General features: G+C 38.1%; 1 protein-coding gene across 2 annotated transcripts in view; it reads right to left on the minus strand.

Annotated features, from left to right (window-relative positions):
• The window catches only part of AGPAT5 (1-acylglycerol-3-phosphate O-acyltransferase 5), a 52,188-nt gene that overhangs the window by 19,815 nt on the left and 7,710 nt on the right, over positions 1-24,663 (minus strand). For both annotated transcript variants that reach the window (XM_033177560.1, XM_033177569.1), the window contains 3 exons: positions 15,460-15,529; positions 9,832-9,947; positions 8,010-8,099 (listed from right to left, as the gene is read on the minus strand). In XM_033177560.1, coding sequence (XP_033033451.1) covers positions 8,010-8,099; positions 9,832-9,947; positions 15,460-15,529 — 276 coding nt within the window. The remainder of the gene's footprint in view (positions 1-8,009; positions 8,100-9,831; positions 9,948-15,459; positions 15,530-24,663) is intronic.

Raw genomic sequence — 24,663 nt, forward strand, 5'->3', positions numbered from 1 at the left:
GATGGTGGGCGCCTGTAGTCCCAGCTACTCGGGAGGCTGAGCAGGAGAATGGCGTAAACCCGGGAGGCGGAGCTTGCAGTGAGCCGAGATCGCGCCATTGCACTCCAGCCTGGGTGACAGAGCTAGACTCCGTCTCAAAAAAAAAAAAAAAAAAAAAAGAAATTAACAGATATTATATGTATCTTTAATAATGAAGATTGATCAGATCTGTTAAGAAAATGTAGAAAAATGGGTAAAATTAGGAACAAAATACAAAATTCCTTATTATATTCCAGTAACTAGAAGGAAAAACAGGAAGACAAACATTAAAGCTAGCTCCAAAAACCACACATTCATTTTCATGAAAATGTCTTTTGTATCAGTAAAGATTTATATTCAAAGCCATGAAAGCAACTACTGTGGGCTATCAGCTTTTAACTCAATCATTTATAAAGAAAATGATTATTTCAAAGGTTAATAACTCATGTGGCATTATCTGCTGTGTCTTGATGTTTAATTTAAAAGAACACTGACAGACAACAAGAAAGCATGAATTCATTCAGAGCTAATTTGGAAACTATTTCTTATATATTTATTATGTTCCAGAAACTGCACACAGGATAATAACACATATGGTCCTTCCCTTCATGGACAAGTGAGGAAAAGAAATACATTAAACAGATAAATAAAAACATGTAGTTACATATCATGATATGATTGCAAAGAAAAAGAACAAGGTGTGATGAAGGAAAATGATGAGAAGAAATTTAGGAATGGCAATGGGACTAGGATCTAAAGAATGGGTAAAAGAATGAATGCTTTTCCCTAAAGATGAGGAATATGGAAAGGATTTCCCTCACACCAGTTCTACTCAAGGCTGTACTGGGAGCTCTAGCCAGAAAATTTGGCAAGAAAAAGAAATAAAAGCCATCAAGATTAAAAAGGACAAAGTAAAACTGTTATTTCTGTAACAATGACGTGATTGTTTATGTAGGAAATCCTAAGGAATATCTTTTTTAAGTTACTAGATAATGAGTAAGTTTAGCAAGGTTGGTATATTAAAAAATTATACGCCTAGGTCAACAATCAGAAACTTGAAAACTTTTTAAATGTCTTCTACAACAGCATCAAAAACTAAAATTCTTAGGGATATATCTGGCAACAGATGTGCAAATCTGTACATTAAACTACAAAACACACTGAGATAAATAAAGACCTAAGTAAACAAATGCAGGCTGTGTTCATGAACCCAAAGATTCAGTCCTGTTTTATCAATTCTTCCCGAATTCCTCTATACCTTCAATACAAACAAAATGAAAAGCCCACAAACTTTGGGTAGAAATTGTCAAGCTAATTCTGTAATTCATATAAAAGTGCAAATCACCTAAAATAGCCAAAACAATTTTGAAAAGAAAGAACAAATTTAGAAGACAACTACAGTATTTAAAAATGTATTACAAAGCAAGCATTATTAAGACACTATGGTATTGGCATAAGGATACACATATAGATCAACATAACAGAACAAATGGTCCACTGATCTAGGGATAACAGACCCATCTATATTCAGCCTACTTATTTCAAACATAAGGGGGAAAATAATCTTTTCTATAGTGACGGTTATCTATATTTAAAAAATATAAACTTCGACCTTACACCATATAAAAATACTAATTAGAAATAAATCCCAGAACTAAATGTAAAAGCAAAACTCTAAAATTTCCAGAAGAAAACAAAGGAGAAAATCTTAGCAACCTGGAGTTTGGCAAGGACTTCTTAAATAGGATATAAAAAGCGGAAATTATGAGAGAAAAAAAATCTATAAATTAAGCTTAAAAGTATGTTCTTCAAAAGATACATATAAATTTATAAAAATAAAAAAATACGCTCTCAAAAAAGATACTATTTATAAATAGGAAAAAGCAAGTAACAGATGCAAAAACCTTGCACAGGAACATTCTTAGGAGTGACAGGTTCACCTCATTTTATCACGCTTTGCTTTACTGAGCTTCACAGAAATTGCATTTTTTCCCATTGAAGGTTTATGACAACCTTGCATCGAGCAAGTCTACTGGTGCCATTTTTCCAACAGTATGTGCTCACCGCACGTCTCTGTGGCATATTTTAGTAATTCTCACAATATTTCACATTATTATATCTGTTATTGTGATCTGTGATCTCTGATGTTACTACTGTAATTGTTTGGGGGTGACACGAATTGCACCCATATAAGACGACAAATTTAATTGATAAATGTCGCGTGTGTTCTGACTGCTCCACTGATGGCCCGTTCCCCTGTCTCTCTTTCTCTCCCGCCCCTTGGGCTTCCCTATGCCCTGAGATACAACAACATTGAAATTAGGCCAATTAATAACCCTGTAATGGCCACTAAGCATTTCAGTGAAAGGAAGAGTCGCATGTCTCTCATTTTACATCAATAGCTAGAAACGGCTTAGTGAGAAAGCTATGTTGAAAGCCAAGGCAGGCCAAAAGCTAGGCCCTTTGCATCAAACAGCCAAGTTGTGGATGCAAAGAAAAAGTTCTTAAAGAGAATTAAAAGTGCTACTTCATTGAACACAAGAATGATTAGAAAGCAAAACAGCCTTATTGCTGATAAGGAGAAAGTTTGAGTGCTCTAGATAAAACATCAAACAGCCACAATATTCCCTTAAGGCAAATCCTAATCCAGAGTAAAGCCCTAACTCCATTTAATTCTCTGAAGGCTGAGAGAGGTAAGGAAGTGACAGAAAAAAAGTCAGAGGCTAGCAGAGGTTGGTTCCTGAGGTTTAAGGAAGGAAGTCATCTCTTCATAACATAAAATCGAAGTGGCAAGTACTGATGTATAAGCTACAGCAAGTTATCCAGAAAATCTACCTGAAATAAAATAAAGATTAAACAGAAGATCTGGGATTTAAACATGAATCTAATTTCAAAACCAATACTCTTATCCACCAGGCTGCCTCCTATCTGAAAAGGACCTTAAGTGAAAGCTGGAAGAAAAAGTGTAAGTCTCCATATTTGTGCCGTAAGTTTTACTAGCTCATATTCTAACAAAATGACTTCTATTAGTTATTTTTATCACAAATATGCTTCATTTGCATCCACAACCAATAAGTACCTTAATAAAATACTGCATTGTCCCAGCAATAATTATAATACAAATACATTTTTTGAAACAAAATTCTGCATTTCTTAAACACTAATACCAAATAAGAACTGATATAATCATGAAATAGATTCACTAGAACTATTAAGCCACATGAAAACTGGCTTAACATATTCTACCATGTCACTTACTTAATTCACCTTCAGAAAGAAAAGAATCATCAAGAACCTGAGCAAGATGTACCTGCTCTCACACGGCGTACATATTAAGAAATAAAACAACCATCCAGATTCTTAGAAACCCCACCTGAGACAGTGACCTTACAGTGACAGCTGCTCAGCACTGCCTCTTGAACCTGCCAGTCTGTTATCCATACTGCGCTAGGAACATAAAAGGCTGGAATTTTGCCCACAAAAAACAGGAAGGCTATTCTGGTAGCCCATAACAGACTAGGTTATTTGAACCAAGCTTCCTACTGAAAACAACTTAAAAAGCTGGATATAATATTATTTTAAAAGTACCCAAGAGTTGGCAAGATGTTAAGACCGAAATTAAGCAAACACAGTAAAGCAGAAGTAAGCATAAAACAGAACTTTGTTTTACAAGACTCAGAAGATGAGGGGAACAGAAACCAAAGCCCACAGACCTTCTAATATAAATGTGAAGAGAGAATCAGAAGGAAACACCAAAGGCTGCACTCTCAGGGTGAAAGTAAATGAGAGGTGAGCAGGTCTCCTGTGTATCTACAACCCTGGGTCGCACTGCCTGAATGGCTCAGTTCACCTGCAACTCAGAATTTGGTTTGGGTGGGGCCCACACTAGAGGAGCCTGAAGGGGCCCAGCTAAAACAGGCAGAAATGTTCTCTGGAGAAAGACGCTCCCACCTGAGGCTTCAACTGATTCCCACAAATAACTTACCAAATACAGCCAGAAGCAAAGGAAGATAACAAAGCAAACAAGGAAAGAAAGTACCATGAGCAAGAACCAGCAAAAAACAACAAATTCAGACAGGACTTTAGGCACTGAAATAACCCAACACACCTACACACCTTTCAAATTATGCCTTTAACACTTAAAGAAACAAAGACAAGCTTGAAGATTAAAACCAAAATAACAGATTTGACAAAAACCACATAGCACTTCAGATAACGAAAAACAATAAATTTAAAACACTGAAGGTGAATGAATTTGTATCTATTCTGGATTTTATTTTAGAACAGAAAAAGGACATTAGTGGAAAACCCGGTAAAGTCTGAATAAAAATCTGTAGTACAATTAACAGTGTGGTACCAATGTTTATTTCTTAGTTTTGACAAATATATACCATGTTATATAAGATGTCAACATTAGATGTTAAAGCTAGATGAAGAAGGCTGGGCGTGGTGGCTCATGCCTGTAATCCCAGCACTGTGGAAGGCTGAGGCAGGTAGATCACGAGATCAGGAGTTTGAGACCAGCCTGGCCAACATGGTGAAACCCTGTCTCTACTAAAAATACAAAATTTAGTCGGGCATCGTCGCACATACCTGTAATCCCAGCTACTCAGAAGGCTGAGACAGCAGAATTGCTTGAACCCAGGAGCCAGAGGTTGCAGTGAGCCAAGATCGTGCCACTGCACTCCAGCCTGGGTGACAGACCGAGACTCCAACTCAAAAAAAAAAAAAAAAAAAAAGCTAGATAAAGAATAAATAAATGGGAACACTCTGTTCTTTCTGACGTTTCTGTAAATCTAACATTGTTCCAAGTTTTGAAATTTATTAACCAAAAATGAGAGGAGGCTTCCATGAAGTATGTAGAATACTGAAGGAATACTACTCCTAACCCTACAGCAACAACAACACTGACAATCTGTAGATTCATGACTTTTCTCAGATCCTTCAGAGAGCCAAAAGGTTGCAAAGCAACCAACTAATCCAAAAGTCTAAGGAAAAAGAGAAAACTCAAAGGAGAAACAAGATGCAAGTGCTTGTTTACTTAGGGGCCAATGCTAACATTTAGCTAAAAATTTTAACAATTGTGCAGAAAGCCAAGCATAAGCTAGTGGAACAGATGAACCCCTGGGCTACAGACACAAGGAGAAGGCAGCACAATTTACAGGCTCGACCCACAGACCTCCTGTGTACTCACAAGATAAGGAAAAAGGAAAACACACTGGGGTCAGGGAAGACTGGATGTAGGCTTGCGGGATGGAACAGCAGCCCTGTGGGAAAGGCTCAGGGCCCAGCCCACATCCTTCTCTGTACGTTTCCTATGGAACAGCAGGCGGAAACTGATGAACAGGGGCAACAAAACCCTGCTACCCATGGAGCACGGATGAATACTCGATGAGGCTGGGCGAAGAGAACAGGGAAAAACTCTTAGTGAAGGCAGGAATACATCCTGGGCACAGACTTACAGCCAGAAGCAAGGCAGGATCACAGAAGGCTCCACCCCTGAGATTCTCCCTAAGAATAAAAAGACACTTCCCTTCCTTCTCCTTCTACCACCAAACTAGCGAGAGTTCAGTAACAAGTATCAGAGAAGTACAGTGGGGAAAGGCACAAAGAGGAGAGCCACTCCGAGGTGCCATGTGAAAATGCTGAGTGTGAAACAGACACTGAGGAAAAGCTCTACCGGGAGGACGTCCCCAACCTACACACAAAGTAATGCAGCTATAGAAACCTGAAGCTGTGAGAAAAAGCACATGAGCAAAACGCAAATCCAGTGCACCTCCTGAGTGGACTGACTCAACTCCTCAACACCAAAGGCTGAGCAGAAAGACAAGTCTATCCATTTCCAGGTATAGAGACAACCTGCCTCCATTTCTACTGTCTTACAAAAAAGCCCTAGCGTTCGGCAAAATCTTAGGAAGTGTGACAAAGGCAAGATAAAGCACAATCTGAAGAGACAAAGCAATCAAAATTTCCAGACTCAGACATGGCCCAGATATTGGAATTATCAAGCAGGGAATTTAAGAGAACCGCAAGTATAATAAAATGATAAAGGTTCAAGTGGAAAAAGTGACTAAGCTTTATGATCAGACAGATATTCTAGCACAGAGATGAAAACTATGAAACAGGGTCAAAGGGAAATGTGAGGAATGAAATGCGCAGTAGCAGAGATGAAGAGTGCCTTCAACTGGCTCACCAGTAGACTCAACACAGCCAAAGGAAGAATCTGTGAACTCAAAGGTGGGTCAACAGAAATCATCCAAAGTGTAACAAAAAAAGAAAAAAGGGAAGGGGGTGTAAAAAAATTTTTTAAAAAACAATGAATAATGCATCTAAGAACTAAAGAACAGTGACAAATGAGCCAACACAAACATAACTGGAGAAGACAGACTGCGGTAGGAATCATATTTAAAGAAATAAGAGTAAAGAAATTTCCAAAATTAGTAACAGACACCAAACCATAGATCCAAGCTCAGAGGACCAACCCAGGTAAAATTTTTTAAATGACACTCAGATATATGATACTTAAACTGCTGCAAACCGAAAACAAGAAGAAACTCATGAAGGCAGCTGGAGAAACAGACACATGACAAGTGTACAGAGCTGATTTTTTCAGCCCTAGTGTCACTGACAGCTATATTTGCAGGGGCAAAAAAGCAAGGGACCACTGTGCATAGAATGCCAACATCACCCAACAGGCAGCTATCTTCATTTGCTTCATATATACAATGCCCACAGCAGGACACAGAAGAAACTCCACAGCAGTCATCCATGGCTGGGGTGACTGGACAGCTGGGAGAGAAGTGGGATGGACATTTTAAGGTATAAATTCGTGATTTTTAAATTTTAATTTTTTTGTAAAAAGTCGATAAACCGTATTACCAACTTATTCTGTCTTTTGGAAACCTACATACAATGACCACAATTCTGCCCAAATTCACACTGTTTCAGACTAAACAGACCCTTTGAAAACACCAACCTTGGTTCTCAAGGGTGAGCTATAACAGGATAAAGGGTCACTGTTCATCTCATTCCATTCTGCTTCTGTCATCCCATACATGCCCAGAACAGGATGCAATGTCCTAATGCAAAAACACCTAGAAGAGGCATGTGAATAAACAATGCTCACACCAGGCACTTTACCAGCTGACCGTGAAGAACAAACACCTAGAAGAGGCACGTGAATAAATAATGCTTGCACCGGGCACTTTACCAGCTGACCGTGAAGAACTCTTCCTTCACCATGAGCTCCAGCTGCTGCCCAGGACCCCTAGTGAGGGGAGGGCAAGAGGAGAGGAGGGAAGACAGAGGGAGGGAGCCAGAAAGGAAAAGGAAAGCCTGTGCACGCCAGCTAAGCTTCTGAGCACATGTCATGCTGTCATGCACCGAAAGAGAAAGCCCAAGTAGTCCTGGTAAGCATGATGCTTTGTCTTAGGAGGGAACCAGGGGAAAAGCCATTGGCAGCAATCAGCATTCTACGCATAGCAGATTGAACTTCCCCCACTTTTGTGGAATAAAGTTTTATAAAATATTATTTACACTGAATGACTTGACATTTGTAGAGATTCATCCTTTTTTGGTTTTTCTGTATATGTAAGACATTCCAAATTTCCACTAAGAGAAAACAGTTGCTGCTTCTAAAACTAAATCTGATAGTAAAGAAGACAAGAAGTAAGATGAGCTCTTAAAGTAGCTTAAATGTCAGGTTAAAATGCAGTTAGCTATTTATAGACTCTGAAAGACACCAAATGCTCTTTTTATTCCTCTTTAAGGTCCACTGACCAGCAAAGGACCTAGTTGTTTACAGCAATCTTTCTGATGGCTGAAAAACCTGCTTACCTGTACTTAGAGGGTTTCTGTTACCTCAGCGTAACTATGAATTAGTAATTACACATGGGAAAATACATTTTCAAAACACTTCTTAGATTTTAATTTAATTCTTAAATTTAGAAACTGAGAGCTGGTAAGAAAAATAAAGCCGGGTAGGTTCTTACTGGAGTTCCTGCGTTCACATAGCTCTGCAACTTGTTCCGCATCTCTTTCTCATTAAATTTGGCACTTCGCTTTACATAGATTCCTCCATGCTGCCACAATAAAATTGGGAGAAAGAAGTTTTACTTTTAAAATAACGATTGGCCAGAGTCATCAAAAAGGCAACTTTTCTTTCAAAAAGTACAGAATATAAACTACATTTCAGAATTGAATCTATATTTAATGTCTTCAAATATTAGCTTCTAAAGAACATTTAGCTGAAAAATTACCTTGTCTCAACATAATTCAAAAAAACTGCATGTGATACTGTATTGGAAAATACATGAACTTTAGTTTTGTTGGCAGTTAAAATGAAAATGCTTTCTTTCTTAAATATACATTTTTAAAAATAAAAAAACCTGATCAATCAGATGGATTTAACTCCCCATTCTTCCACCCACTTATTACGGAGTCACTAAAAAGCTTCCTTAAAATGTCAATACTCACGATCTTTACAGATTTTAAAAAATCAGTCCTGCTACAGATATTTCTGTGGCATTGTTATGGACAGAACTGTGTTCCCCCAAGTCAGTCTACTAAAGCCCTAATAGTTCCCACTGTGACTGTATTCAGCGAGAGGGACTTAGAGGTGGTAATTAAGGTTAAAAAGGGGCCTCAGAGTGGGACCTTACAAGTCTTTGTAGAAGGATTAGTCATCCAGTGTGATCAGTCCTTCTAAGAAGAGGAAGCAATGCCAGGGGTGCTTGGGCACAGGGAAAAAAACCACATGAAGACACAGGAAGAAGGCTGCTGTCTGCAAGCCAGGGAGAAAGACCTTGGGAGAAACTAACCCTGTCAACACCTTGATCTTGGATGTCTAGCCTCCAGAACAGGAGAAAATAAGTTTTATATATACAGCTATTTTTTTTAATATCATACAGATCACTAATTACTGTTATCAATAGTTTAATATAATTGCGTATCAAATTCTATGCCTTTAAATTTCCTATTTGTTTGATCTTTGTACATTTGCATTTTTGCTCTTTCATTTTACTGCAGCTGGTCCTTCATATCCATGTGTTCCACATCTGCAGATTCAACAAATCACAGATCAAAAATATGTGAATAAAAATAAAAAATAATACAATTAAAATAATACAAATAAAAATAAAGTATAACAACCATTTACGTGGCATTTATAATGTATTAGATATTATAAGTAATCTAGAGATGATTTAAAGTAGTGCACAGGTTATATGCAAATACTATCCCATTCCAAATAAGGGTCTTGAGCCTTGTGTTTTAGCTTTTGGTGTCTGTGGTGGTCCTAAAACCAGTCCCCACAGATGCTGAAGGAAAACTGTATATGGATAATCAGACAGGTGTATAAGTACACACCACTAAAAATACCAAACAAAATTATTTCAATTGAGAATAAACTATTAAACCCATTCTAAAAACTATACATTTACATGAAGTATATGTTACATTTTAAAATATAACATTTTTATAGGGTTGGGTATGGCAGTGTGAACTATAATCTCAGCATTTGGGGAGGATGAGGCAGGCAGATTGCTTGAGTTCAAGACCAGCCTGGGCAACACAGCGAGATCCCCATCTCTACAAAAAACACAAGTATAGCCAGGCATGGTGGTGGGTACCCACAGTCCCAACTACTTGAGGCTGAGGCAGAAGGTTCACTTGAGCCCCACAGGTCAAGGCTGCAGTGAGCTGTGTTCACAACACTGCACTCAGCCCGAGCAACAAAGTGCGACCGTCTCAAAACAAAACAAAACAAAATTTACAAACTACATATATAGAGAGAAAAGCATGGAAACAAATTACCTGAGCAAAATAACAGCCATACAATGGGAGCCACTTTAATCCTTCTTTCAGCACATAGCGCACATGTCCTAGCGCATTCTGCCTGATGGCCAAGATGTCAGCAACAATCCAGTCAACTGCAGAGACAGGACCCAGTTAATGCATACATGAACCTCTGCACAAGTTGTACTAGGAGTGTGCGTCAAAAGTACTGTGATTAGGATGTTTAAAATTTTTTAAAATCAATCTGAGATATTCTAAAAATATACATTTTCTGTTTTTTGAGATTTTTTTGCATTTCTTGAAAGGCTTTTTATTTCAAAGATAAAACACAGTCACAAAATACCTAAGTAATCCAACAGCAGCATGTATACGGAGTAAAATGAGCTTCTCTAAATCCTAAAGCCTAGAAAACAAAGATTTTTTTTAATGAGAAAGGGGAAATTATAAACAAAAAATGGCCAAATGAAACTATGAATTGCAACTAAATATTCTGTGTGTGTATATGTATGTTCGGCAAAAAGCAAGGACAGTTTATCTTTTACTAATGAGTTTTTAGGACTCGGTACTAGGTTAGGACGGCAATCAAACAAAGGTCTCACATGCCTTACAATAGTGCTGGGTAGATACACACGTTCTTCATGTAACCAAGTAAAATGATCCCAGGCTGCTAATAACTACAGTTAAATAAATACGTTATTAACAAAGGGTTGCAAAAACAAGGGTAAGATGGCATGAGTTGATAACAGCAGCAACAAAAAACTTCCTAGAGGTTGTTAGTTGAGCTTTCAAAAAGAAAAAATTCCCAACACAGAGAGCGGCCCTTGCCAATAAAACAAACAGGAAGTGGCAATGTGGGTGCAGAAGATGGGAAACAGAGGACACGGTTTAAAGAGGAAATGAAGTGAAATTAAGAAGACAAATGATAAAAGTGTTAAGAACCACAGAAATTTAGATTTGAAAGTAAATGGCTACAAACTACTCTATTTCTTGATGAGAAAGAAAACATATAAGAATGAAATGTAAGGGAGACTTCTCTAGTTAATACACACATGAGCTCAATTGATACTCGAAAAGAAAATTGTTAAGAATCTGTGAAAACAACAGTTCTAGCATCACACATGTCCTCAGGCCACAAAATGAGAACAAAAGGAGTGAGTCAGAGGAAGGAAATGTTAAAAAAACAAACAAACAAAATCTGTAGAAAATAAAAGCTGAGGATTTAAAGGAATTACAATAAAGTTTTAGCCAAAGAGGACAGTTTTCCACAGATTACAGGATGATTAGCTCTCAGCTATGTGAAATCCATTAGACAATGCACCATACTAGTCAGAATATCCCAAAGAAGAGTTAGCCATTTTAATACTAAAAATTAACCCAGAAAAATGTCTTAGCAATTATTATACATCTCTCTTTTTAATCAGGGATTATCATTCACAAGTTAACTTTTTCTTGATGACTGAAGACTTACAATTACTATATATATGGAACTTTTGGTATGGCTTCCTAAAAGTAGAATGCTGCTTGCAAAGATGCTCCCCTACACTGTGTATGATCCCAGAGACAGACATGACCTGTGTTACTGGGTTGAGATATCTATGCTATTGGGCTATCAATGATCACTTTTCTCTAAAGTATATAATTTCCTGTTGAAGCCCTCTCCCTAGCCCCTTCTAATTTAGATCAAACAAATAATAACTGATAAACATTTCCTTCTAGTCATGTCTTAGAAACCATATAATCAATCCTGTTATACCTGTACCAAATGCAAAAGTAAGCAGTCAATACATTGACTAAATTGAGAACTAATTCTGTATGGTTCTGTATGTTCCCAGGCTAAAGCACATCTTGGAAATATAGTTGGGGTACAAAGTTAAAAACCAGGTTTAGCATCTTTTCCTGCAACAATTATTTTTTTTAATTTGGAAGAATTTTAAAAATGGATTTTATTTTAAAACAAATGGGTTTATGGTTATATTATGGCTTCAGATGCCCCTCCCAAGAACTTTTAAGAGAAAGTATAAGATTTTCAAGGTACGTCATGTTCATAATAAGCTGCCCTGGGCTATGCCCTTAAACTTGAAAATTTTAGTGGAAACATTTAACAACTAGCTTAAGTAGTCAAAATATACAAGCTTTGCGCCACCAATATTTGCTACTGAATTATCTTTATTTCTTGTTTATTCTCAGCTATGTTTCAGATAGGACACTAGATTACAGATAGTTTCTGACTATCTCAGTTACAGTTGAGATTATATTACTTTGACAATAACTATTCATATTTTGTGTTCTGGCATAATTTAACTAAGATAGCAATAAATTTGGCTATGTGAGACTCTTCCATGGCGATCAACCCAAAGCAGTGTCATTGTTCCCACTTCCTTGGAGGAAAGGAGTGGAAGGCAGTGAGAGGCAGCAAGTCTAATTTCCTCATCCCTATCGTCATGAAAGAACAGCTCCTAATTCATGAGGGCCCTGTGTAGTCTAAGAGATACTGCATGTGCAGCGCTTCCCTACCATGGATCCAGTGTTATGCTAATGGTGAGCCATTATGACTGGCATCACAACCACTTTTAAATGTCATCTATGAGCCAGGTACTCTACCAGGATTAGAAGATAGCCTCTGTAAAGGGCCTAAAGGAGCTAGCACTCACGCCTTACCAATAAGGCTCTGAGAGATAAGTAATTTGCCCACTGACACACAGCCTGTTGCAGAATAGCATTTCTGCAATGCCGAACAGGAACCTGGGTCTCTCTGACTCCGAAGTCCGTGCCTTTTTATAACATTCTACTCACCACGCATGCTGTTCAACAAGAAAATTGATGCTTAAACCAAGAAAAGGGAACATTTCATGAGAATAAAGAGGCAAATAGTAGGCAGGGAGCAGTGGCTCACGCCTGTAATCCCTGCACTTTGGGAGGCCAAGGCAGGCAGATCACCTGAGGTCAGGAGTTCAAGACCAGCCTGACCAACATGGTGAGACCCCGTCTCTACTGAAAATAGCCAGGTGTGGTGGTGCATGCCTGTAATCCCAGCTACTAGGGAGGCTAAGGCAGGAGAATGGCTTGAACCCGGGAGGTGAAGGTTGCAGTGAGCCGAGATTGCACCACTGCACTCCAGCCCAGGCAACAAGAGCGAAACTCTGTCTGAAAAAAAAGAAAAAATTGGCAAATAGTATCAAAAGTAGATTGTTGAAGGATAAGGGGAAGGAATAACAGTCACTGTATCCTGCTGACTCCAGAGAGAAATGAGTTAACAGAGACAGAGACAGAATGTAGAGACAAGGATGTGTTAAGTGAAAACAAGGGAAGAGAGAGACTAATTTAAATGTTAATTCTTTTGAGTATCAGGCCAGGAAACTCATTTATTCTGGCAAGCCTGGCAGAAGACAAACAAGAAAGTCTAAGCAGAACAGCAGTCTTTGAAATGTTCTTTCTGTTAATTACATTTTCAGAGATACTCCGCTGTGATACTTAATATCTCAGAAGGGTTTTACAAGGGTACCTAAACACGATCGGACAATGAACCATGTCTATGGCCAGGCTTTAGGGGTCTCTGAAACCCTAAAACTACATACACATTTTTATATGCACATTTTTTCTAGGAAAAGGCTCTGTCATATACTGACTAAAGCCTGTAATTCTAAAGAAATTTAAAATCACTCCCCTAGTATTTTCCCAAGTTATCGAATTTTAAAAGGAAGGCTTTCAAAAAGCAGACTTCCCAAATCCTGCTGGGATCAGGATCTGGTGCCAGAGCAGTGATACAAAGTCACAGGCACTTGGAGCTAGGGTGAAGGGAAGGGGAAGTGGTTCTCTAAACTGATAAATGAAATTCAGGTCAGTGTGGTCTGAGGATGAAGACTATCCTTCCCATAGTACCTCTGGTCCCAAATACAAGTAGAATTGTTTTTTATTTTTGTTTTGTAATCTGTTTTTTCATAGATATTTTCTAGAAGTCCTCAATCTGAAGGAATATATATAAAAGCCAACATGTAGTAAGCATACAAATGAACAGCAGTAGTTATCATTATTGTCACTATCAGCAACACTTCCAGAAATGTTCAGAGAACTTACTCCACGAGTCACTACTAGAGAGCTCTGTTAATCGAGTGGAGTTTATACTGAAACCTGGACAAAGAAAAGCTGGCAGGGAAACTGAAGAAGGAATTTTAAGAGAATCCTGTTAAACAGAAAGACAACTCTACACGAAATTAACACTGGATCAATATAAAGGAAATGTAGGAAAATCAAAGCTATCAAGAGCCATTCCCTGTACTGGGCCCACGGATCCCTTTTATTTGATATTTGAAACCTGGTAGAAACATCCGTCAGCGGCAGGACAGGAACAGCAGAATGGTGTTAGAAGTAAAATGGCCAATATGTCAGCACAGACCAGAGTTATCAGCAGCACTGACCATTGGTTGACTGTTTTGCTATTTTTGCCGAGAGTGAAATGTAATTAGATAAAACAGTCTGAACCAGTCATATAATAAAGTTGGGGAAAATACACATATACATCAAAATTCCTATCAACCCCTTGTAGCTTCAACTCTTGTCCTATAAATCTGAATGTAATCATTACTTCACTAAATTGAGAAAAACGCACTTTAACTTCTTATACTTTCTACACCTCATCTATGGTATAAGTAATAAAAACCACAAAATCATGAAGAGACAGCTGACAGAAAGAAAATTTTAAAAGAGTCACAGGCATAAGTGATTTCCCTTAAGAGTACTATATTGATCAGGCTGTTTTTAGCTTAAGAGTACTATATTGATCAGGCTGTTTTTAGCTTTGAGCTTCTAGGTATAACATTTTTTAAAGTAATAAAAATGGAATTTAGGAAGTATGCACCAAAAGTAGCTAGCTACAGGTTTGAAAACACAAGAAGTGGGATTTCTTGGAGGGCTGAATTATTTGGAGAATTAAAAAGTACCTTACCCAATGACAATTTCCTGATCCTGCTACTGTGCTACAATTATATTAAGATGTCACCATTGGGAAAAATATTGCTGAAAGGGTCATAGGACTCAATGTACTGTTTTGCAAATTCTTGGGACTCTAGAATTACTTAAAAATGCAAAGGTTTTTAGAAGTATCTTAACCTAAAGTATATACTGCACTATTTTGAAGACCAGTCCTCTGCAATTCCTCTGATGGAACAGTAGCAAACTAGAATTAAACCAAACCCATTTGAAGAAGGAAAGGAAGTGCAGACATTAGAAATGACTAGCATAGTAGGGAAATGAGTACTCACATACCAATACAGCCTTTCTGCAGCTTAGCAATCAAAAATGTAAAGTGTATATCTACACTTCGACCCAATGCTACTTCTAGAAACATCACTTACAAAAAGAATGAATACACTATTTAAAGAGCTACACAAAGGAAAAACAAACCAAGCAAGTAAGAAAATAGCTTACTTACATCCAACAGAGGGAGAAAGTAAATTTAGGAAAATTCACAGCTTTCAAGTTTCTGACTTTCCAAAAAGTAAAATCACAGAAATACAAGAACAGGTGTAATATCTGCACAGAAAATCGATGTTTTAAAAAACCCACTTCATTTAAATATAAGAATGGTATTTTGAATGCCCATGTGCCATCTGTAGAAAAACCTACGTTTCATGCAAATGAAATACAAACCTGTGCTTTGATGATTTGCTAAATATATTATATTTTCTTTATTTTTTGGCAAATCTCCATATAGCAATATCTAAAAAATAAAACAAAAAAAACACATTAATTTGATATTTTAAAACATCTGTAATATAATGTAACATACAAAGGAAGACAATGTGAAGAAACTGATGAACAATGCTGTGAATATTTCCATCCATGATTAACAAAAATTAGATTCCTCACAGGAGCCTCAGAGATCAAAACTGCTCATGTCCACAAAGCAGTTATGTATAGGACAGGTTAATGGTCATAAATTAAAATAGAATAATCAATATCCTCATGAGAAAAATATAACAAGCATTTATTGATTGCTAACAATATATAAAACACTGTTCATAACATAAATCTTCCTTCAAAGAGCCTACAATCAATCTAGTAAGAGACAGACATGTCCACAGGAACTGTAATGAGACATAATGCAAATACTATGAAAATACGGTACTTTTTAATGTTTAAAATCTGTTTTTTCTTTTTTCAGGAAACTAGAAGGCTACACAACCTTTTTTAATTTTAAAGAACTGTAAACTGCAGAGCAGGAGGATTATTAGGTGGGATTTTGGCAGATGAGATAAAGGAAAATGTTCATGAGAATAAGAATGAATGGAAGCAGTGACCCTGGAGGCCTGTTGGGTACATGGGCAGTGTCGGGCTGAGGATCAAGGAGACCAGAGGGGTGGCTCTGAACTGGAATGCCAGAAGTCTTTTGAATTCCATGCTAAAGATTAAAACTTTATTCTGTAAGTATGAGAGAAACGTGGTTTCATGATTAGGACTCACTCCACCTCCACCAAGAACAGAGTTCAACAAAAGGGCAACTTCCAGCATGAGGCAGGAGCTGGTGAGAAGCACACAGTGGACTTCCGGTCCACCAGCCAGTTTATTTTTAAACTGGGCGGTAGGTACACAGGTGTTCAACGTACCTGTATTAGTCTTTCTGCTGTTTTGTGTGTCTTATATATTTTAGAATAAATTTTTCAAGAAACTGGGAGTATACTTGTAAAGACTTAAAAGGAAATGGCTGCTAATGGTGTTAGGTTTTTATTCAGGGCATTTTTGTTTCTTCATCTTGTCATCATGGATTATGTAAGATTATAAATTAGCTAAGCCTTTTTAGATCTATCTTGTCCATAAGGATTATCTTTTGGTCATGACACTATTTATTAACATCTTAAAAAGACAGGAAAGAAAGGGACAATTAACCCAACAACTTTGCAGACAAATGCACCTAGATAACATAAAGTTCTGGAAGCCAGGGATGTGACTAAAGTTTCCATTACTTTCTTTAGAAACTGCACAGTGTTATGTATGTAGTATGTTTAAATATTTGCCCAGTGAGTTTTTATTCATAAAGTTTATCGATGGCATAAATGAGTAAAACCAATAGTTTGATCTGTTCAGAGTTAAAAGTGACATCCTGGCTTGTGAGTAAATCCCCATTCTCTTACCAACAAGCCAGAATTGCATCAAGACCATTGAGTATGCACTGATTTAAAAGTTTTGCACAGGCCAGGCATAGTGGCCCACGTCTGCAATCCCAAGTGCTTTGGGAGGCTGAGGTGGAGTGGGTGGGCGGGGGCAGTGGGAGCAGGATGGGAAGATCTCTTAAGCTCAGAAGTTCAAACCCAGCATGGGCAGCACAGCCAGACCCTGTCTCTACAGAAATATAACAAGATTAGCCAGGCATGGTGGTGCACACCTGCCCACACTCCTTCAGGAGCATCCAGAACACACTGCACACCTAATGACAAGTCCCCAGTCCCTTATGGCCTGTGAGCTCCTCAATAGCCTGATCAGTTTTCTACCCCAAGAGCCTAGCACCAAGCTGGTTTTTAACACATGTTTACAGAATTATTATTTACACTTTTGTCACCAGTAGGTAAAGCTATATCTCATTTTCAAAATAAAGGTAGTTTCAGAATAAACATAAATAAAATAATTTAAGTGCACCAGTGACTTTTAAAGGCATCATTCTGTAAATCTAGTACTCATTTTTTAAATCACATTAGTTCCCTCTACAAATGTATCCTGCATAATTTGTCACTTCAATATAAGGCACAAGAAAACATGGCTTTTCTTTTTGTCTTTCATAACTCTTTAAGTAATTTTAAGTTCATTATAATTGCTTCTTCATAATTTTAGGTTCATCCACTTTTTAAGAGCTCATCACACATCCCCTACAGAAAAAAAATACTTTCTGTTTTCATTTATTAATTTCAGAGGTAGCCAATAAAAATGTTTCTGAATAACTATGTATCTTCATCACAACTGACAAACTAGTTATTCTGTTTTCGTCAAACAAACTTACTTATCTTGCACAAACTGGCTTTCACAAGCAGGCCTGAATTAGAAGTGGACTAGTTTCACCTCACCTTGATCACATTTATGTTGTTTTTAATTTGCTCTCATGATACATAAACTGCCTAATAACTCTTTTTTAATCTTAAAAACAGGTAGTAATATGGAATTTAAAGTAATCACATGCTCAACACCTTAGCCTCCAAAACACAATGCCACAGAGACATAAATACACAGCATTCTTTGTTAAAAAATATATATTCATTTATCTCAATAATGCCCATTTGCCTTCCACATGCAAAACCTGAAACATGATTTTTTAAAAGAAACTTCCACTATTAAGTATAGATGATACTGTTGAAAGGAATCAGAGAATGTGCCACACCCAAACACGCTGCTTTGGCATTAGGATTATTGTGAGCTGAAGGCAGCCGAGACACAGCAGACACAGGAAGAGTTCTCTGTTCTCTCCCTAACTGCCTATGGCAGGACATACATTTCCCTGTGGAAAGGTCATATGAATTTCCATCTGTAACGGTGTCTCCCTGACCCTTATTAGGAGACCAGAAACTGGCAAAATAAACCTACATAGCAAACTTTATTATCATACATTTCCCAGTCATTTTCCCACAATTTACCACCCCTGGGAGCTGAAATCCTCTTCTCCTTAGACTAGTCACTTCACAATTTATCAGCCTTTGTTAAAAATCACATACAAACCCATTCTTTAGCCAAGCACAGAAGGGCACAACTACAGTCCCTGCTACTCAGGAAGCTCAAGCAGAAGAATTGCTTAAGTTCAGGAGTCTGAGTCCAGCCCTGGCAACACAGCAAGACCCCCGTCTCTTTAAAATAAAGATAAAAATAAAAATAAACCCCTCCTTCCCTGTGCATGTAAAAATACTAACATCAATAACATGTGTATGCCTCTTCTCCTATTAATCTGTCTCTTAATTCACAAGCCCTAGCGACCCCACGAGGGTAAAGGAACAGTCTGCTCTCCCCTGTACTGTAACATGAGAGCCACTAAGAGGTAGGTTCTAAAGTACTAGACTTGAATTAAGACTTGAATTAGAATCCTCATCCGTCACCTTACGATGAGAACTTGGGCAAAACATCCAACCTCTCCAGACCTATTTCTTTGCCTGTAAAATGAGTGTAATAATAGTAACTACTCCTCCTAGGATTGCAGTGAAATAAGTGAAACTATGTAAACTACTTCACACAATGCCTAGAACATAGTAACCATCTAAAATATGTTAAACTGTCATTAGTATTATCCAATGAAACAGAACTTTTTATTCAAAACTGTGTTAAGTGATTAATGGACAAGAGAAATAGCTAGCTAGTCTATCTCGCCCCACAAAGTCTTTGATTACATAGAAGTACAGCCATAAAAAATTTCAATTTGAATAAGATTACATATACAATTTACATGGTTTATATAATTACTTGAACTTTTAAATGTGTTTTTATGCCAATGAAATATACCACCAGTTAATCATTATAAGATTTCTGCTGTAAAGCATACAAAAACTATAGTCTTTTTCTACCCAGTTTAAAAGTTTCATGGAATAGTAAAATTATTATGCCCTTCTGAAATAAGATCAAAATAGCAAGCAGCTACTTGCCCGATAATCAACACAAACACAATTATCATGCAATAAATGGAACCTAACAGATGACAAAGTTCTTTTTTTCCTTTTGCTTTCTTTAGCAAAGGCTTCTTCATAAGCTTTCAAAATAGTACTTCACACGCAAAACTGTAATGACTAGGTGTTTGGACCATCACGGCTCACTGCTCTCTCATTGTTCTTACCATGTCTAGTGAATAAACTGGCTGACTGCATTCAATGAGACACATGGCTGTTTCCATAGTAATAAGAATGCTGGTGCTTCCAACTCCAGCACTGCCAAGAAACAACAAGAGGTTTTTCCTTGCCATCCCTCTTATTTTGCACATGAAAAACAAAATCCAGAAAGTCATTGAATCATCAGGGTCTCCATGGTCAGGCCAACCTGTGTACTGGATCTGAGTGACTGATGACTCTCTCATTTTTCTCTTGGTTAAACAGCAGTGTGATCTTCCTGAAGATAAAGGCAGTGCTTCCTTCTTCTGAGTGGCAGAAGGCTTGGTAGCATCCATAGGATGAACTTCCTGTGGGTTCTGGCCAATATTGGGGTCATTTAACTCTGCCACATTCAACTTGTGTGGTCAACATTACAACCATGGAGAAAACTTGTTCCTAAGTCATCTGCCAAAAATCTGTTCAAGTGTGTGGTAATGCCCCTTGACAAGCACTGTTCTGACTTATAATGCTGGAATTGCACTGATGTAGTCTTCATTACCATTTAAAATGATCCATGTAGTATCATAAGGCAAACTATCTCTGCATCTATTTTTGGAAAGGTTCTAAGGTAACCTGGCAGCAGACATTGTCATTCCAAGTTTTTTTGTTGATAAGCTGATCAAATTGTGTCCAGAATGTTCCAGCGGTAAGCCCTTGGCTAGCTGGATCACTGACTCCCACAGGAAATGGTCATCCTGGTGGACACTATCTAGTGGGGCTTTCTCCAGAATGTACTGGAAGTCTGTCCCGTTTTCTAGCACTTCTTCCACTATATCATATGCAGCATAGGTAGAACTAGAAGCATGAGTTCCCCAGAATGTCTCTCACAGTTAGCTTTAATAAGCAAGACAACCCAATCATGGATGTGTCTGTAAAGTCCCAACCACTGATCAATACAACTAGGTCTTCTCTTCAATCGAGGGTCACCGAGTTCAAAGGTGTTCCTGGTGCTTCTCAGGACACGATCACAGACATCTTCTGACCATATTCCCCTTTACATTGACTCCATACCTTCCATTTTCATCAGGTTCACTCTGATTAGAACAAAATGATCATGTAGAACACCACCATTAGGAGTAGATTTTTAAAGAGAAGATGTAACATCAATGTTTCATTAATATGATCTTCCAGATCTTGTTGGAAATGTAAATAATGAATTTGGTTCCAACTGTTTTTCTTAGATTGTTTGGGTGGTAAAGCCAGAGACTACCCATCTCAGCGGTATCTTGTAATGGTGATGATTCCAGAGTGATGCTATCAGCTTGTGCTGATAATGGTGATCTCCGATTTGCAAATACTTTGGAAGAAGTGTGAACCACATAATCTACCAAATGACCAACTGAAGATGGTCATAATCAGGTTCCCTCTTGTATGAATGCAAAATTTTGATGAGTAGGAATTCCTGTTCCAGGTGGCAGCTGTGATGGAAGGCTTTATGTTTCTAATCTTTTCATCAGATATTGAATTCCTGCTTACTACTTCCCAATTCATTAATTTCCATGTCAATGGCTTATTTGAGTATCCTGCAAGTAGTGTGTCTTTATTTGCCTTTTCTTTGCCATACTGAACTAATTGAACTTCAGTTCTCCCACGGTGCATTAGGAATTTTGAACCTAATGTAAAATAATGTGCAAAAAAATTATTTCTAGTTGGAAGTGGTCTGTCCAAACAGAAGAATATGTGATGTTCTAAACTTGCTTTCCACAAACGTTTACATGCTCTACAATTCATCATATTAAATCCTGATAATCTTTTTCCAGATTTATGCAAGCCATTTTCAAAGCTGAATAAAAAACTGTTTGCACTTAAAACAAATTTTTACAATCTTCAACCATGGAAAGGTACTCATTCGTAGTCTGTTATAAATCAGAATTCCTCTTGATGTCATTCCAATCATAATTTCATTGTTACTTTGATTCCTCGCATAGTGGAATTCAACTCCACCGAGTTCTAAGGTACTTGCTGTGTTTAGGTAATTAACTTCTGCTTCTCAAGGATATAAGCCTATATGTTGCTGATGTAATTTTCACAATTTCTTTTTCAAAATTTTGAGGATGATCAGGAATGAAAGAATAACCTGAGAGGTGGCCTAGCAAGTTCTCTGACTGACTGTAGTCTCCAAGTTTAGTCTGAACAGCAAATGAAGGAAAAAGGGCAGCAGTATCATAAGAACAGGGCAATCTTCCAGTAAGAATGTCTTGTTAAATTTGTAAAAAATACTAGTAGTGGGCTATCCACGGAATCATCAGCCGCCTGTAAATCAACATAGTCTTGCTCAGTAAAATCAGGATGGTTGCAGACTACATCTAACAGAACTTGCCACTGATCATGTTTATTCGCACTGAAAGCTTACACAGTGTTTTCCAGAAGGATGTTACAAGCCTCTGTATGCTGTCTGTCTCAGGCCAACTCTAGGGCTTGTACATTGGAGATTGTGGGTTCTGCCAGCAGCAGATTGAAAATGTGAGGTCATGATTGTACACACAAGGTCTTTGTATCACAGCTGTGTCCTCTCAGCTGAAGAAAGAAAGCATCAAAGCCAGGCAGTGATGGGGAGCGGCATGTCTGCTCTACCGCCCACAGCAACCACGTCATGCTGTGGAACTGCCATGGCCTGCGCCACCCAGGAAGGCCATGAAGTTCTTTCTCACACACTCAGCATGCATGTGTCTTTTGGCACTGCCCTTATTTTACATCCTGTCTTTTGGTACTGTTCTTATTTTAGAGGGTGTGTTTTTTCTGAGTATCCATGATGTACCAGTCACTGAGCTAGGCAGTTCCACATATTATCTCATTTTGTCTTCAAAATAGCATGACAAAAAGTATTCCATTTAAGGATGAGAATCTTGAGACTGAGAAGTTGACACTTACTCCACATGACATACGGAATGGCAGAGAAATAGGAATTACACCGAGGTTTCTCACTCCAAGATCCCAAAATCTTTTGACTGTGACAAAACTATTCTCTGCAAAAATTCCAAATAAAAAATGTCAAGTGAGACGGCTTCTCACACATTAGAAGCTTATATAATTTTTTTCACTTTGAATATCAACCACGGAATTATAAGGAACCTGTAAAAAAAAATTAAAAACCAACAAAAAATTTTTTCCTACGTAAACACAAATTAAGCCCGGAAGCAATGCAATATGAAAGTGCACCAAGAGCTGGCATTCACTACATCACACCCAACTTTTAGGTGAACCACCTGCTTACATACGCAACAGCCACCCAGTTAAGTAACCATCTGGACACAGTTGTATTCCTCCTTTATTTCCTCAGTTCTTTGTTTATTTCTTTAATCTGTGAACTATCTCGCCATACATTCAAGTTTTCTTTTAAGTGACATCTTTCTGCACTGCTAAATTATGTGTTACTTTAGGGTAGAGACTATGCATTTTGTCAATCTAGAACATTAGCACCTATTCACAGTAGGTGGTTAGCACTTAATATGTGGCTGGGACTTAATACGACTCTCCTTTCCAGGTATCATCACCCTCATTTCTTTCTGCCCCTGGAATTCTCATGCCAAGCTGGAGCACAGTAAAATCGTCTTCTAAATATTACTTACACTTATACACATATACAGTACTCTAAAATCTTCAAGCAACACTTTCTTATTTGGGGTTTTCATTTCTGGTGCCTACAGAGAAACAGAAGAAACAACATAAAACCTTGGAGAATTGCATAGGCTCAAAAATTACAAAAAGTAGTGGTTTTGATTCAGAGCTAAACCAAGGATTTTCTGCACTGCTGGCCGCGTGAGAATTCTTTTTTAACTTCTCTGACTTTGCTCATTCTGCCTTACTCTTGAGGGTGGAGATCATGTTTCTTCCTCCTTCATCTATTTAAGGAAAGAATGAATCGGACTCACTAGACCTGGGTACCCTGTTAGAACAAAACTTACCAACTAGTAATGCCATTCAAAAATCTCCATCCCTTAAAAGTGAGATTCAGCTACATTTCACAGAAACACAAACTAGAATTCCCTAGAGTACTCCGCCTTTTCTCTCTCCCTTTTTCTTTTTTTTTGAGATGGAATTTTGCTCTTGTTGCCCAGGCTGGAGTGCAATGCTATGATCTCAGCTCACCACAACCTCCGTCTCCTGGGTCCAAGCGATTCTCCTGCCTCAGCCTCCCAAGTAGCTGAGATTACAGGCATGCGCCACCACGCTCGGCAAATTTTGTATTTTTAGTAGAGATGGGGTTTCTCCATGTTGGTCAGGTGGTCTCGAACTCCCGACCTCAGGTGATCCACCTACCTCAGCCTCCCAAAGTGCTAGGATTACAGGCGTGAGCCACCACACCTGGCCCTTTTTTTTTTGAGACAGGGTCTCACTCTTTCGCCCAAGTTGGAGCCTCCATCTCCCAGGTTCAAGCGATTCTCCCACCTCAGACTCCTGAGTAGCTAGGACTACAGGCATACGCCATCAGGCCCAGCAAGTTTCTGTATTTTTTGGTAGAGACGGGGTTTCACAATGTTGGCCAGACTGGTCTCGAATGCCTGACCTCAAGTGATCCACCCGCCTTGGCCTCCCAAAGTGCTGGGATGACAGGCATGAGCCACATCGTGCCCAGACTACTCTGCCATTTTTGTTAAAAGAAAAACTAAAATCAAGTCATTCTCCCCTTTATTGCCATCTTCAAGAGGTTACAATGTTGCAGAGAAGATGATCCAAACATTAAAATATGATAATGTTATGTTAGTATTATATATGTTAATAGTACATAAAAATTACCCTGACATTGAGATGGGGTAAGATCATGACAGATGGAGAAAAGCTAGGGCTTGAGCTGGAATTCCAGAAAGGAGCGGTCTAATGTGCGGAGGGGCGGCCCAGTAGGAAAACCGGGACTAGAATGAAACCAAGGAACGGAAAAGTTAGCTGGGCAGAATTGAGACAGCTTCGAATGCCATGCTTCAAACTCCTCATGCTCATCATGTTATCAGTTGAAAATCTCTTTTCCCTAAACATTCCATGTTAATTACGCATGTTCAAAGTAAAAATTCAAAGTAATTTTTAT

Source organism: Trachypithecus francoisi, unplaced genomic scaffold (genome assembly GCF_009764315.1).
Source record: "Trachypithecus francoisi isolate TF-2019V2 unplaced genomic scaffold, Tfra_2.0 Contig01558, whole genome shotgun sequence".
NCBI lineage: Eukaryota > Metazoa > Chordata > Mammalia > Primates > Cercopithecidae > Trachypithecus > Trachypithecus francoisi.